The sequence below is a fragment of the Gorilla gorilla genome, chromosome 17 (genome assembly GCF_029281585.2).
Source record: "Gorilla gorilla gorilla isolate KB3781 chromosome 17, NHGRI_mGorGor1-v2.1_pri, whole genome shotgun sequence".
NCBI lineage: Eukaryota > Metazoa > Chordata > Mammalia > Primates > Hominidae > Gorilla > Gorilla gorilla.
The window spans coordinates 36,511,439-36,525,402 of record NC_073241.2 but is presented as its reverse complement, the minus strand read 5'-3'; the positions used below and the strand labels follow the sequence as shown (position 1 = coordinate 36,525,402).

General features: G+C 38.8%; 1 protein-coding gene across 4 annotated transcripts in view; it reads left to right on the top strand.

Moving 5' to 3' along the window:
• The window catches only part of RNMT (RNA guanine-7 methyltransferase), a 59,447-nt gene that overhangs the window by 14,692 nt on the left and 30,791 nt on the right, over window positions 1-13,964 (top strand). For all 4 annotated transcript variants that reach the window (XM_063699362.1, XM_063699361.1, XM_004059215.5 and 1 more), the window contains 5 exons: window positions 248-429; window positions 1,224-1,388; window positions 4,472-4,589; window positions 10,564-10,665; window positions 12,350-12,383. In XM_063699362.1, the coding sequence (XP_063555432.1) occupies window positions 248-429; window positions 1,224-1,388; window positions 4,472-4,589; window positions 10,564-10,665; window positions 12,350-12,383 (601 nt within the window). The remainder of the gene's footprint in view (window positions 1-247; window positions 430-1,223; window positions 1,389-4,471; window positions 4,590-10,563; window positions 10,666-12,349; window positions 12,384-13,964) is intronic.

Below are 13,964 nucleotides of genomic sequence, written 5' to 3'. Positions count from 1 at the left end.
TAATATATTTTAAACATGATTTCAGAATTCCTCAGTTTTTAAATACTGTGAAAGTGGGAATCAAATTATTCTGTTAAACTAGAATACATGCATGATTTCTGTGTGTCCTTTATTGTACAAGGGAAAGAATAGGTTGAAGATTGTGAGGGAAAGGAAGAACCTTACATTCTAGAAGTTAATTTACTAAAAAGTTTTTAATCTTTGTTGTAGTTACCTCACAATCTTAACTCATTTTAATTTGTTTCAGGAACTTCTGATTGACAAATTTCGTGACCCACAAATGTGTTTTGACATCTGCAGTTGTCAGTTTGTCTGCCATTACTCATTTGAGTCTTATGAGCAGGCTGACATGATGCTGAGAAATGCGTGTGAGAGACTTAGCCCTGGGGGCTATTTTATTGGTACTACTCCCAATAGCTTTGAATTGATGTAAGTACTTTTAAATATATTGTGGTTTATAAAATATTCAGTATTAAGTAGCAAATGTTTATCAGAGGTAGGTTTTATTAAAATACGCTATTTTAATCTTATAAGTGTTGAACACTTTCATAAGATGTTTGAGTAGACATTCAAAATTTAAATTCAATAGACAAATTTACAGATGAACTTTTAACAGTTCATCCTTGTGTGTAAGTTAGAGACTGAAGCTATAGTGATAGACAAACTGTAGGTCAGATAGACAGGCACAGAGATGAACCAGCTGTCATGAGAGTGATACCTACTTCCAGCTTAATTTTATTGGTGTGACTGTTGGTGATCTTTTAGTATATTGCTTCTTAAAAGTAGCTCAAATCAGGAGAGTGCAGTGGCTCATGCCTATAATCCTAGCACTTTGGGAGGCCAAGGCAGGAGGATTGCTTGAGGCCAGGAGTTTGAGACCAGCCTGGACAACATAGTGAGACCTTGTCTTTACAAAAAATTTACAAATTAGCCAGCATGGTGGCACGCCCCTATAGTCCTTGCTCAGGAGGCTGAGGCAGGAGGATCACTTGAGCCCAGGAGTTGGTGGCTGTAGTGAGCTATGATCACACCACCACACTCCAGCCTGAATGACAGATTAAGACCTTGTCACTTTAAAAAAAAAAAAAAGGTAGCCCAGATCTAATTAAAAAGCTAATCAAGTGTGCATCATGTAGTTTTTCACATGCATAATCTGATCAAAATAAGTCTACACTAATCACAATTTTAATCTTTTTATTTTGGTTGGGGGATAACCTTGATAGAAGACGCCTTGAAGCTTCAGAAACAGAATCATTTGGAAATGAAATATATACTGTGAAATTTCAGAAGAAAGGAGATTATCCTTTATTTGGCTGCAAATATGACTTCAACTTGGAAGGTGTTGTGGATGTTCCTGAATTCTTGGTCTATTTTCCATTGCTAAATGAGTAAGAAGTCATTAATCTGTTCACTCTTTTCTTTTTGTCTTAAGGGAAAGAAAAGGAGAAAAGCAATATTTATTTTACTCTTTATTTTAAATGAGGGCTAAAGAAAAACTATAATCTTGTTTTTGTGTTTTTGTGTTTTTTTTAAAAAAAAAAAAAAAAAAAGACTAGCCTCACATCTAGGGGATTATTGCCATAGGTCTCATAATAGCCTAACTTAGTTTTCTCTCATTCCTGGAATTTTTTAATCCTATGGGTGAAAAAGGGAACCAGTTGCGTTCAGCTTGTGGCACAAAATGCCTGACACTGCAAATAGCAAACTTTTTTTTTTTTTAAGTGACTGCTGGTAACTTTGATGATAAACAATGAGTCTTCATAAATCAAAGATCCTCCTATTGACAGAGATGAGTATTAAAAGTTGTTTGCATTTCACTATAACTTTGAAATTGCCTATGTCTCACAGGCAATGTTAATGATAAAATCCTGATTCAGGAATGTATTCTCCCATGTGCCTGAATTCCTAGGAGTCCTGGCAAACTGTAGACACAGGAAAAGCTGGGGGTAACTGGGCCTTACCAGGTAAGGCTTCAAGGCCTTGTGATACACCTTGGTTTCCATAGTTTCCCCGGTGGGGAGAGTATAAAAGTCAGCTTAAATGTAGGCCATGTCATGATTGATTGAACTTGATTTTCTACTTTTTAGAAACAAAAATCTTTTGTTTTGAATATTAACTGAGAAAAAGAAGAGGTATATTGTCTGCTTACTTCTGCTTGGTGCTTATTTTAATTGTAACTCAGTCAGTCTGTAAAATTAGGGTTACAGTATTTTCAGGAGTTCTATAATAGCTTATTCAATAATATAAGAAAGCCAAGTAGCATTGTGACTGAACATGAGGAAAATACTGTGCATAATTTTATAAATATAAACCATTTACAAAATTTAAAAATATCAATTACATTTTGCTTTTTAATTTTTAAAACTAATAAACTGGGGAAATGTTACTGCTCTTCAACTTTATTTTAAAAAGAACTTAATTGTGGAATGTTATTGAGTGTGTTTAATATGTTAGCTTGAGATTTTAGTTAACAGTTTGGTGATTTTAGTATAATCAGAAAGATAATAAAACAAAAGATTTGTTTTAAATGCTAAACAAGACCTAGTGGTCTTCTTTTTTTTTTTTTTTAACTTAAATTGCCTAATGATGGTAAACCTAAGTCATCAGTTTAATATCTAATTTTTTAAAAGATTATTTATTGAAACAGTATTGGATGAAATAGAATCTGAAAATGTGTGGGGGTTTTGAGATGCCTTTTTGCCATTTCATTAAGAAATTTAACAGAAATAAGCTTTTTGTGTGGCAAAACTTGTTCAAATTGGGCCTCAATTCTTTGAATCATGATTTTTTTAGGTGTAAAACTTGGTTTCATTTCTAAAGGCTTATTTTAGAGATTTACAAAAGAAAATGAACTGCCTGGAATAAAAGACTTAATTTTGCTCATGTTGCCTTTCCAAGGAGGATTAATTGAAGTAACAGAATCCTACCTTATGTATATACCTCTTACATAGAAACCTCAGTGGCCCTCCAGTGTTTGCCCTTACCCTATCCCCTCAAATGCCACCCTGTACACGAGCCCTCCCACCTAATTTTCAGGGTTTCTCCCCTTCCTTCTACTCTTCCTTTAACTGCTGCCTGAAGTCATCTCCAGGCTCCCTCTTGGTTGTCTACAGATACATGATTATAAACTTGGCAAATGCAGTGAGGAAAAAAACTACCTGAGAGTCTAACGGAGAGACCTAATATAATTGAAGATTTAAGGAAGGTACCTGTAAAGAAGCGATGTTTGAGTCAGGATCTAAAGGATGGAAAAGTAGGTGGGCAGCTGAGGACTGGAGGGAAGAATGCTCCTGACAAGAGGACAACGTGTGTGAGGGCCCAGCAGTGGGAAAGCTAGGCTAGTCCAAGATGTTGAAAGAAGGCCCATCCTGATTTATATCGGGGGCTGTCCCAAAATGAGGCAGCATTCCTTTACAGATGAATGTCTTCGAGACCATGTTCTGTGTCCTAAGTGCACTGGAGCCCAGTGGAGGGTGTTAAGGAGGGTAGTGACATGACTCAGGTCCGCATTTCTGAAAGCTTAATCTGGCTGCGATTGGAAAATTCATTGAGGGAGAATAAGAATGGAAGCAGGGGACAAGCAAAGTGAGTTTATGGACTGGTACCACTGAGTGGTGATGGTGACTGAAGCAGCAGGATGGTGCCAAATGCAGGAGGTAAGAAGTGGACCTATTTGAAATTGATGTTTTCTAGGTAAAATAGAAAGGACTTAGTGATGTGTATTGAGCACAGTGGGTAAAAGAGAAGGGGAGATGGCATGGATCACTAGATGGATTTACTGAAATGGCAAAGATTGGCAGAAAAAGAGCAGTGATGTTCAGCCTTAGATGTGGGAAGTTAGAGAGTGCCAGTGACACATGCAGGTGAAGATTTCTAATAAGCAGTAGAATCCATGAGTGATGAGAGACAGCTGAACTACCGATAGCTGGGGGGTGGAAGTGAGTAGGGCTCTGGACTGTACTCTTCAGAACCTTGAAGTTTAGAAGTTGGGTAAGAAAAAACCTGTAAGTAAAAAGGAAAAAAAAAAAACCTGCAAAGAAGCAGTTCATGATGTAGGGGAAAAATTAATAGTGTATCTTGCCAGAGAAGTCGAGATGAAAGTGAATCTTTAAGAAGGAAGTCGGCAGCTGTTTGCAGTGCAGCTGTGAGAGATCAAGTAAAGTGAAATGGAATCAGTAGAAAAGAGTTTCCTATACTTCTTCCACATCTCACAGCTCCGGAGACTCTCATTTACTTCTTGACCTTTATGTTATACTAATAGAGCCCTCTGAAACCCCTGAGATTTAGAATGCATGTTTCTTTTAGGTGTGATATGTTACTCTTGATTCATTTTGTATTACTCTATTGTGAATTTATCAAGGAAATGGTAGCTTGTTTAGTTAAGTCCAGAAGATGTCATTGCTGTACAAAAGTAAGTTGAGGAATTACAAACATGTGGAAGCTTTTTCATTAAGTATTCTTTTTTGGACAGAATGGCAAAGAAGTACAATATGAAACTAGTCTACAAAAAAACATTTCTGGAATTCTACGAAGAAAAAATTAAGAACAATGAAAATAAAATGCTGTTAAAACGAATGCAGGCCTTGGAGGTGAGTATTTAGAAAAGATGTACAAATTTCAGTCATGGTGAACTTGTTTGGCTGTTCTTGAGATCCTTGCAAGGCCATCTGAACATGAAATAGTTATGTGTATTACGCTCTTCAGCACCTAGGACGGAGCTTGATACAGAAACTGCATGGTGAGTGCTCAGTAAATACTTGATGAAAGAATGAGTACTGCTGTTACCAAATTCTGTTTTCTAGATAGTACTGCTTTAAAATAGGATTTCTCAGCCTCAGGACTGTTGACATTTTGTTCTGGATAATTCCTTGCTGTGGGATGCTGTGCATTGTAGGATATTCAGTAGCATTCCTGGCTTCTATGCACTAGATGCCTTCCAGTAACACTCTTGTCCCCAGTTACAATAACCAGAAAACTCTCTCCAGACATTGCCAAATGTTCCCTGGTGGGCAAAATTGCCCCAAGTTGAGAACCAGTTCTTTACAACAGTGCCTTTTGGTTACGACAGTAATTTAGAACCTTCCTGGCCAGTGTCCAGACAAGCTCAAACCATACATAATTTTATTGTATGGTAATTCTTTAGCAGGGTTCCAGTCTTTTAGACTGTGTTGTTGCTGAGACCTCTCCTGTCCTAATGCAGCAGTGAAGGTATCTATATAAGCTTCAATTACACAGCCATTGATTGTTTTTCCTTTTTCTCCTTACCAGACAATGTTTGGTTGGACAGACCTAAAATATTCAGTGAGCATTTTTATTATTGATCAGTAGAATCATATTCATCAAATGGACATTAAACTTCCTTAGAGAGTTTATTCAGTTTAAGTACTTTAAGCATACTCTGACTTATTTATCCTTATAATTACCTCCGTGAAGTAGGCAGAATGGTAACTTTTCACTAATTTTTTTCCAATTTTTTTTTGTTGTTGTTAATGACAGGATCTCGCTCTGTTGCCCAGGCTGGAGTGCAGTGATGTGATCACAGCTCACTGAGGCCTTCACCTTCTGCAAGGTGATCCTCCCACCTGAGCCTCCTGAGTAACTAACTACAAGCGTGTGTCACCACACCTGTCTCAGTTTTAAACTTTTTGTACTGATGAAGTTTTGCCGTGTTGCCCAGGCTGGTCTCAAACTCCTGGCCTCATCAAGCAGTCCTCCCGCCTTGGCCTCCCAAAGTACTGGGATTACAGGTGTGAGCCACTGCACCTGGCCAGTTTTCACATTTTTTTAATGGGCAGCCTGAGGCTCAGAGGATAATGACTTCCTCAAGGCATACTAACCTTTAGATTTTCTTCAGTTTTTGTAGACGATACTCAAACAGAAGTCTCCTGTTGAAGTTGCACCTGCACCCAGCCACTCCCACAATGTTGAGTGGGAGGACTTTTTATAAATTCTAAATTGTCTTTTAAGAGACATAATCAGTAAAATTTCACATTCCTCATTAGTTATATTTCCTATACTTTAGATCTAAGAATGTTTTTATTGGCTTTATATTAGGAATGGATGCTTGTTTTGTTTGTCTTAAGGAAGAGGAGAAAACTAGCAAAACTATGTGTGGATAAGTCCCCCTGTCCCACATATACAGCATATCTTTAGCATATTGCCTTTATTTGATGGTGCTTTGCATGATAGTGGTCAATTATTTAGCCTTTCTCTTAGCATATGGGTAATGAATTCACTTGTGTAATGTATGTCAAAATCTACTTAGGTATGGTAGGGTATGGGATAACAAGAATTTTATGGCATGTTATTTCAGTGAATAATGCAGTCCATGATGGGAACTGCAGTATTGAAGCATTCCAAGTGCAGTGAGTTTATAAAGGGCCTTTTGGGAAGGAAGAAGATTGGTAGAGGACAGGCAGAGAAACCAGAGTGCACAGGGGATGTTTGAGGAAGTAGTACTAATGGCCTTCACAGTTCTTCAGCAGTCTTCCTTCTCTCCCAGTACTGCACTTGGGGATATGACCTGTTACCATGGCTGTCTGGGGACAGAAGCAGTAATAGCATGTAGTTTGAAAAATCCTTTGGTTTTCCTACTTCTTGACCAAGTCACTCTGGTGGGCGTGTAAAGGACTTGGAGCAGGAAAGGACATGACCAGATAAGAGTTAGGACACTACTTGGGTGGCATAATGGGGGATGGTTTGGAGGGACTTTGAAACCAGACCAGAGGTGGAAAGAGCAGTCGGATGCCACTGCTTTCGACCAGGTCAGAGGTTTAAATGGATCTGTTCTTGATATTTGTCCCAAAAAGTCTTTTCCTGAAGCATCCAGCTTTTATCTGGGTTCAGCACTAGAACCAGTACAACTTTTCTGCTTTCCTGGAGCGTTGGAACAGAGAGAAGAAAGAATGAAAAGACGTAGGCCATGGAACTGTAGGTCCTGACACCTCTTTTCTTTTTTTCACCAGCAAACATATTCTAGGGACAGTTCTGGAAAAGTAACTCCTTTTAGAGGAGACACTAAGATATATATGTTTTAATAAGTTTTGGTCCCGGCATGGTGGCTCATGCCTGTAACCCCAGCACTGGGAGGCCGAGGCCGGCAGATAACCTGAGGTCAGGAGTTGTAGAGCAGCCTGGCCAACATGGTAAAACCCCGTCTCTACTAAAAATACAAAATTAGCCAGGTGTGGTGGTGCATACTTGTAATCCCAGCTACTCGGGAGGCTGAGGCAGGAGAATCACCTGAACCCGGGAGGTGGAGGTTGCAGTGAGCGAAGATCACGCCACTGCACTCCAGCCTGGGTGATGAAACTGAAACTCCATCTCAAAAAATAAAATCAATTTTAAAAAATAATGATGTTTTACAGCTTTATAATCATGTATTGGTTGGTCTTTCAAAATGATCAGTAGAGAAGAGAAACTGGGTGTCCAGTGATAAGCAGATAATCACATGGAGGATAAGTTGAAGAACAAGTTTACAACAAAATAGTTTGGCAGGCATTCAAAAACGAAGTTCTGAAGCTTTGTGATATGGTAAAACTACAATATGTGGAATTAAAGTTCAAAAAAAACGGATTGGTAATCTGTTCTTTCTTAGAGCCCTGTGTTGGGATGTGATACAAAGTAAAGTGGTTTATGCTAATGATACAGCAGTCTCAAATAGCTGAGTACTTTTAAAACAGCAAATAAATAGGTTAATTTCTAATGCCTAAACTTGCTGCAGGATGTTTATAAAGAAAAGAGACAAAGAAGATTGCAAAGCAGATATTCATAGATCATTTTCTTAAAAGTTTATTAGGGAGTTGTAAGTTTAAAGTGCCTCCTTTCTAGCTGGTTTGTTGCAATAAGACAAAGAATTATAAAGAATTATAAATGAATTATTAAAAATATAAACTTTGTAGAGTAGATGGTTCTATTAAATGTTTTATGTAATTTATTGTGTTTTGATTTGCATGTATCTGGTTTGTTTTTTGGTGAGGGAGTGGGGGAGACAGAGTCTCGCTCTGTCATCCAAGCTGTAGTGCACTGACACCATCTTGGCATCTTGGCACACTGCAACCCCTCCCCCCCGACCCTTCTCCCCCAGCCTCACCCAAACCCGGCCTAAGTGATCCTTTCACCTCTGCCTTCTGAGTAGCTGGGACTACAGGCGCGTGCCACCACACCTGGCTACTTTTTGTATTTTATGTAGAGACAGGATGTTGAAATGTTGCCCAGGCTAGTCTCGAACCCCTGAGCTCAAGTGATCTGCCTGCCTCGGCCTCCCAAAGTGCTGGGGTTACAGCATGAGCTACCGAGCCAGGCCTGATTTACATGTATTAAAAGGCAAAATGCAGGTACTATAAAGGGATATCACTTAAAATGAATTAAAAATGGCACTTGAAGTAACTTGGATAAACATTTGGCCAGCATACCCTTAAAAACACAGCATGTTTTTCTGACCCTTTTCCAGAGTCTTAGGTAAATATGGGAAATGTCTGTATTTTGGAGGCTGGATTATTAAACAGCGTTCTATGTTGGCTTGACTTTTTCATTTGTATTATTTGTAATTGCTATTTATGCTTTTCATGGCTATTAAATTGCCATCATTTTAATATTTAGCTCTTTTTATGACATCTTTAAGCTTTGTATTTATATACAAAGCCTTTGGCTAACAGTAGAGAAGGTGCAAGTGTTTGCTGCTAAATGGTTCTTGGTGGTGATTAAATTATGTAGCTTCTTCCAGCTGTGAATATCCTAAGATTATGATAAAAGTTGACCGTAAGGCTGGATGTGGTGGTTCACACCTGTGATCTCAGCACTTGGGGAGGCTGAGGTAGGAGAATTCTTTGAGACCAGAAATTTAAGACCAGCCTGGGCAACATACTGAAACCTCGTCCCTACAAAAAAATTTTTAAAAATTAGCCAGCATAGTGGCTTGTGCGTGTAGTCCCAGCTACCCAGGAGGTTGAGGTGGAGAATCACTTGAGCTCGGGAGGCCAAGGTTGCAGTGAATGGAGATCCTGCCACTGCAATACAGCCTGGGAGACAGAGCAAGACTCTGTCTCAAAAAAAGAAGATGCTAGTTTACATCTGATCTTTTACAAACCTGACAAAAACAAGCAATGGAGAAAGGATTCCCTATTTAATAAATGGTGCTGGGAAAACTGGCTAGCCATATGTAGAAAGCTGAAACTGGATCCCTTCCTTACACTTTATATAAAAATTAACTCAAGATGGATTAAAGACTTAAATGTAAGACATAAAACCATAAAAACCCTAGAAGAAAACCTAGGCAGTACCATTCAGGACATAGGCATGGGCAAAGACTTCATGACTAAAACACCAAAAGCAATGGCAACAAAAGCCAAAATAGACAAATGGGATCTAATTAAACTAAATTAGATGTACTTATGCACAGCAAAAGAAACTATCATCAGAGTGAACAGGCAACCTACAGAATGGGAGAAAATTTTTGCAATCTACCCATCTGATAAAGGGCTAATATCCAGAATCTACAAAGAACTTAAACAAGTTTACAAGAAAAAAACAACCCCATCAAAAAGTGGGCAAAGGATATGAACAGACACTTCTCAAAAGAAGATATTTATGTAGCCAACAGACACATGAGGAAATGCTCATCATCACTGGTCATCAGAGAAATGCAAATCAAAACCACAATGAGATACCATCTCATGCCAGTTAGAATGGCGATCATTAAAAAGTCAGGAAACAACAGATGCTGGAGAGGATGTGGAGAAATAGGAACGCTTTTACACTGTTGGTGGGACTGTAAACTAGTTCCACCATTGTGGAAGACAATGTGGCGATTCCTCAAGGATCTAGAACTAGAGATACCATTTGACCCAGCAATCCCATTACTGGGTGTATACCCAAAGGATTATAAATCATGCTGCTATAAAGACACATGCACATGTATGTTTATTGCGGCACTGATTCACAGTAGCAGAGACATGAAACCAACCCAGATGTCCATCAATGATAGACTAGATTAAGAAAATGTGGCACATATACACCATGGAATACTATGCAGCCATATAAAAGGATGAGTTCATGTCCTTTGTAGGGACATGGATGAAGCTGAAAACCATCATTCTAAGCAAACTAACACAAGGACAGAAAACCAACCACCACATGTTCTCACTCATAGGGGGAGTTGAGCAATATGGACACAGGAAGGGGAACATCACACACCGGGGCCTGTCATGGGGTGGGGGCCTGGGGGAGGTATAGCATTAGGAGAAATACCTAATGTAAATGATGAGTTGATGGGTGCAGCAAACCAACATGGCACATGTATACCTATGTAATAAACCTGAACGTTTTGCACATGTACCCTGGAATAATATACCCTAGTATAATAAAAAAAAAAATTGGTTTAAGAGAGGATTCTTCCTTTTTTTTTATTTTTTTTCTGTATTTCAAAAGTATGTATAGTTTGTATTCCTGAAGTAGTACTTAACGGATTATTCTCCTAATTATGTTATTTCAGTGATTTAGCATGTTTAATTCTGAATTGTAAATTTCAGTTATTGTAACTAGGACTTTCATTTCTATCCCCAGCCATATCCTGCAAATGAGAGTTCTAAACTTGTCTCTGAGAAGGTGGATGACTATGAACATGCAGCAAAGTACATGAAGAACAGTCAAGTAAGGTTACCTTTGGTAAGTTTTAATTTATGAAAGTATTTTATAGAGAATGAAAAAAAGAACATGCTTATATGGAGACATAGGAAATTATTTCACTTGTTTACAATACTTAGGCTCACTGACTTACAAATCAGTTGTTTCCACTAAGTGATGTTGACTTGTTATAACCACAGAATATGGAATAAAATTTATTTCAATGGACTGAGAATGGAGTGCTATATCTAAGGCAATGAGGACAGTGAAAAAATTACAGGCTTGGTATGCAAGTTCCCTGCTAATGTAGGCACCAATGAATCACAGCATTTCATACATAGAATGCAGCAGTCCAGGAATTTAAATGGGAAAAAATTACATCTTCACCTATACTAATTTCTGTGTAAAAGTTTACATTTTAAAAATGATTGCTACAATAGTACCACAGTGGTATTAGCTGCTGCTGTGACTTTGTCATCAGTAGAAGTTACAGATATTTTCATAGCACATTTTTGCTAGTATCTTAGAATATTGTTTTTATTTATCACATCTGGAAAAATGACATCACTAGAACTGCCACTAGATCTTGTTATTATAGTTAATGGTGTGTGCAAAGCAACACATATCTTTAATATTTTGATAGCTACATAAATATAATTTATTTCCTTTGTGTAATATGTACTTTATTTTGTTATTCCTTTGAAAAAACACAAAAATTGTATTTTTTCCACCAGTGCTGTTTGATATTTCAAGATAGGCCTTTTTTATTTTTTCATTTTCCAAATTAAGAATACAAGATAGGGCCGGGTACAGTGGCTCACGCCTGTAATCCCAGCACTTTGGGAGGCCGAGGCAGGTGGATCATGAGGTCAGGAAATCGAGACCATACTGGCTAACAGTGAAACCCTGCCTCTACTAAAAATACAAAAATTAGCCGGACGTGATGACGGGCCCCTATAGTCCCAGCTACTTGTGAGGCTGAGGCAGGAGAATGGGGTGAACCCGGGAGGCGGAGCTTGCAGTGAGCCGAGATCGCACCACTGCACTCCAGCCTGGGCGATAGAGCCAGACTCTGTCTCAAAAAAAAGAAAGAATACAAGATAGGCCGGGCGCGATGGCTCAACGCCTGTAATCCCAGCACTTTGGGAGGCTGAGGCGGGCGGATCACAAGGTCAGGAGATTGAGACCATCCTGGCTGACACGGTGAAACCTCGTCTTTACTAAAAATGCAAAAAATTAGCCAGGCGTGGTGGCAGGCGCCTGTAGTCCCAGCTACTCGGCAGGCTGAGGCAGGAGAATGGCATGAACCCAGGAGGTAGAGCTTGCAGTGAGCCAAGATCATGCCACTGCCCCCAAGTCTGGGCGACAGAGCAAGACTCTGTCTCAAAAAAAGAAAAAAAAAATAATACAAGATAGATGCATTTTCCAGTTGCACACATACACACACACACACACACACACACTATGCCCTCTTCACACACATTCACCCTTTGGATGAGAATTTGAGAATTTGGCAGGAGGATAAAAGTGTGAGAAGATGACTTTCAAAGTGAATCTCACCGATTTTTTTTATATGCTCAGGTCACAATATGATTAACAGTGAATCGAATGTGTATTTACAGTGAAGTTAGGGTCTTTTGGCCACCTCTGCCCATTATTTAGAAATATGCATATGTTTACTTCCATATTGAATCTAAAATTTTCTTTCTCTCTTTTGTAATTTTAGGGAACCTTAAGTAAATCAGAATGGGAAGCTACAAGTGAGTATATCATCAGCATAGATTAACTGATAATTTCAAAGGTCCTGTTTCAAAGTGATCATTAAAACCTGAAAAAAGGCTGGGCACTGTGGCTCACACCAGTAATCTCAGTATTTTGGGATGCCGAGACAGATTCCTCGAGCCCAGGAGTTGAGACCGGTCTGGGCAACATGGCAAATGCTTGTCTCTACCAAAAATACAAAAAAATTAGCCAGTCATGGTGGCATGTGCCTGTAGTCCAGCTACTCAGGAGGCTGAGGTGGGAGGATTCCTTGAGCCTGAGAAGTCACGGCTTCAGTGAGCTGTGATTACATCACTGCACTCCAGTCTGGGCAACACAGCGAGACTCTCTCTCAAAAAAAAAATCTGAAAACTTTGAGTTTTTCTGACATTTTAGGTTGTGTTTGTGTTTACACACACACACAAATACGTATATCTCTACATATGTCTAATCCTCCTTTCTTGCACAGCTGTATAGTGCCAAGAGAAGATACACTGTACACAGGGTCTTCCTCAGCATAAACTTTAGTGAGCATGTGTAAACATTCTCATTGCCTATTTGTTACTAAGTAGCCATCTCCATTTGAAGTGTTTACCTCAGATTTCTAGTGGAATTTTTGGCCTATGGAATACTTGCATGTCTTTTTTTTATTTGGCCACTCTGATGTGACAGTGAAGGCATAATAATACTAGAACATTCAATGAAACATCCATGAGCAGGATGCGTTAGAGGTGTGCATGATAGGGAACAAATGTGGTGCAAAGATATTCTGAAGTGAAGTTCCTGTGTTCAGAAGAGAAGCCAGAAGCACAGCAAATCTGTGAAGGCCTGTGGTTCTTCAGCAGTGGGTGTTGAGGAAGTCAGGTTGCAGAGCCTCATTGTTACTGTAGGAATCCCCTTACATGGTTGTTGGTGATGTTGAGGCACAAGTGGTCATTAAGGACAATCCATTTGATAAACATTATTGATTTACGTGAAGTTCTGTGAAAGGTAAAGTAAAATAAAGATGTTAAATCTCTACCTTCTAGAAGTCTACACTGTAATGGAAGGAACAGTCACAAATAAACACTACTAGGCAAACTTTTAAGTGCTAATGATACTGTAGTGGGGCACAAAGGTGAAAGAGAGCTTAATGAAAACTAATGACATCTGAGATGTAGTAATAATATTGATATTACTGAGTGTTGAACACGTGCAGCTGCGTGTAATGTTTTTAATCCTTGTAATAACTCACATGTTATAACTCATTTAATCCTCACAATGACTTTATGAGTAGAGTATTATATCTCCTTTCACAGATGAGAAGACTAACAACTTAGCTAAGATCACAGAGCTAACCTGTGGTTAGCTTACTTAAGTGATCTGTCATTTTAACTATGGTTTCATGGAAGCCTGGCAAAAGGAAAATCTAGTAAGACTTCCTGAGTTGGATAGAGAAGAAGAGGAAAGGAGTCAAGCAAGACCAGTATTTTGAGGCTATTTGTCTCTGAACATTGGTACTATTACTAGAAATCGGACTGGAGGATGTTATACACATACGATCATGCTTGACACACTGGTGAGCATGTGCATAAACTATG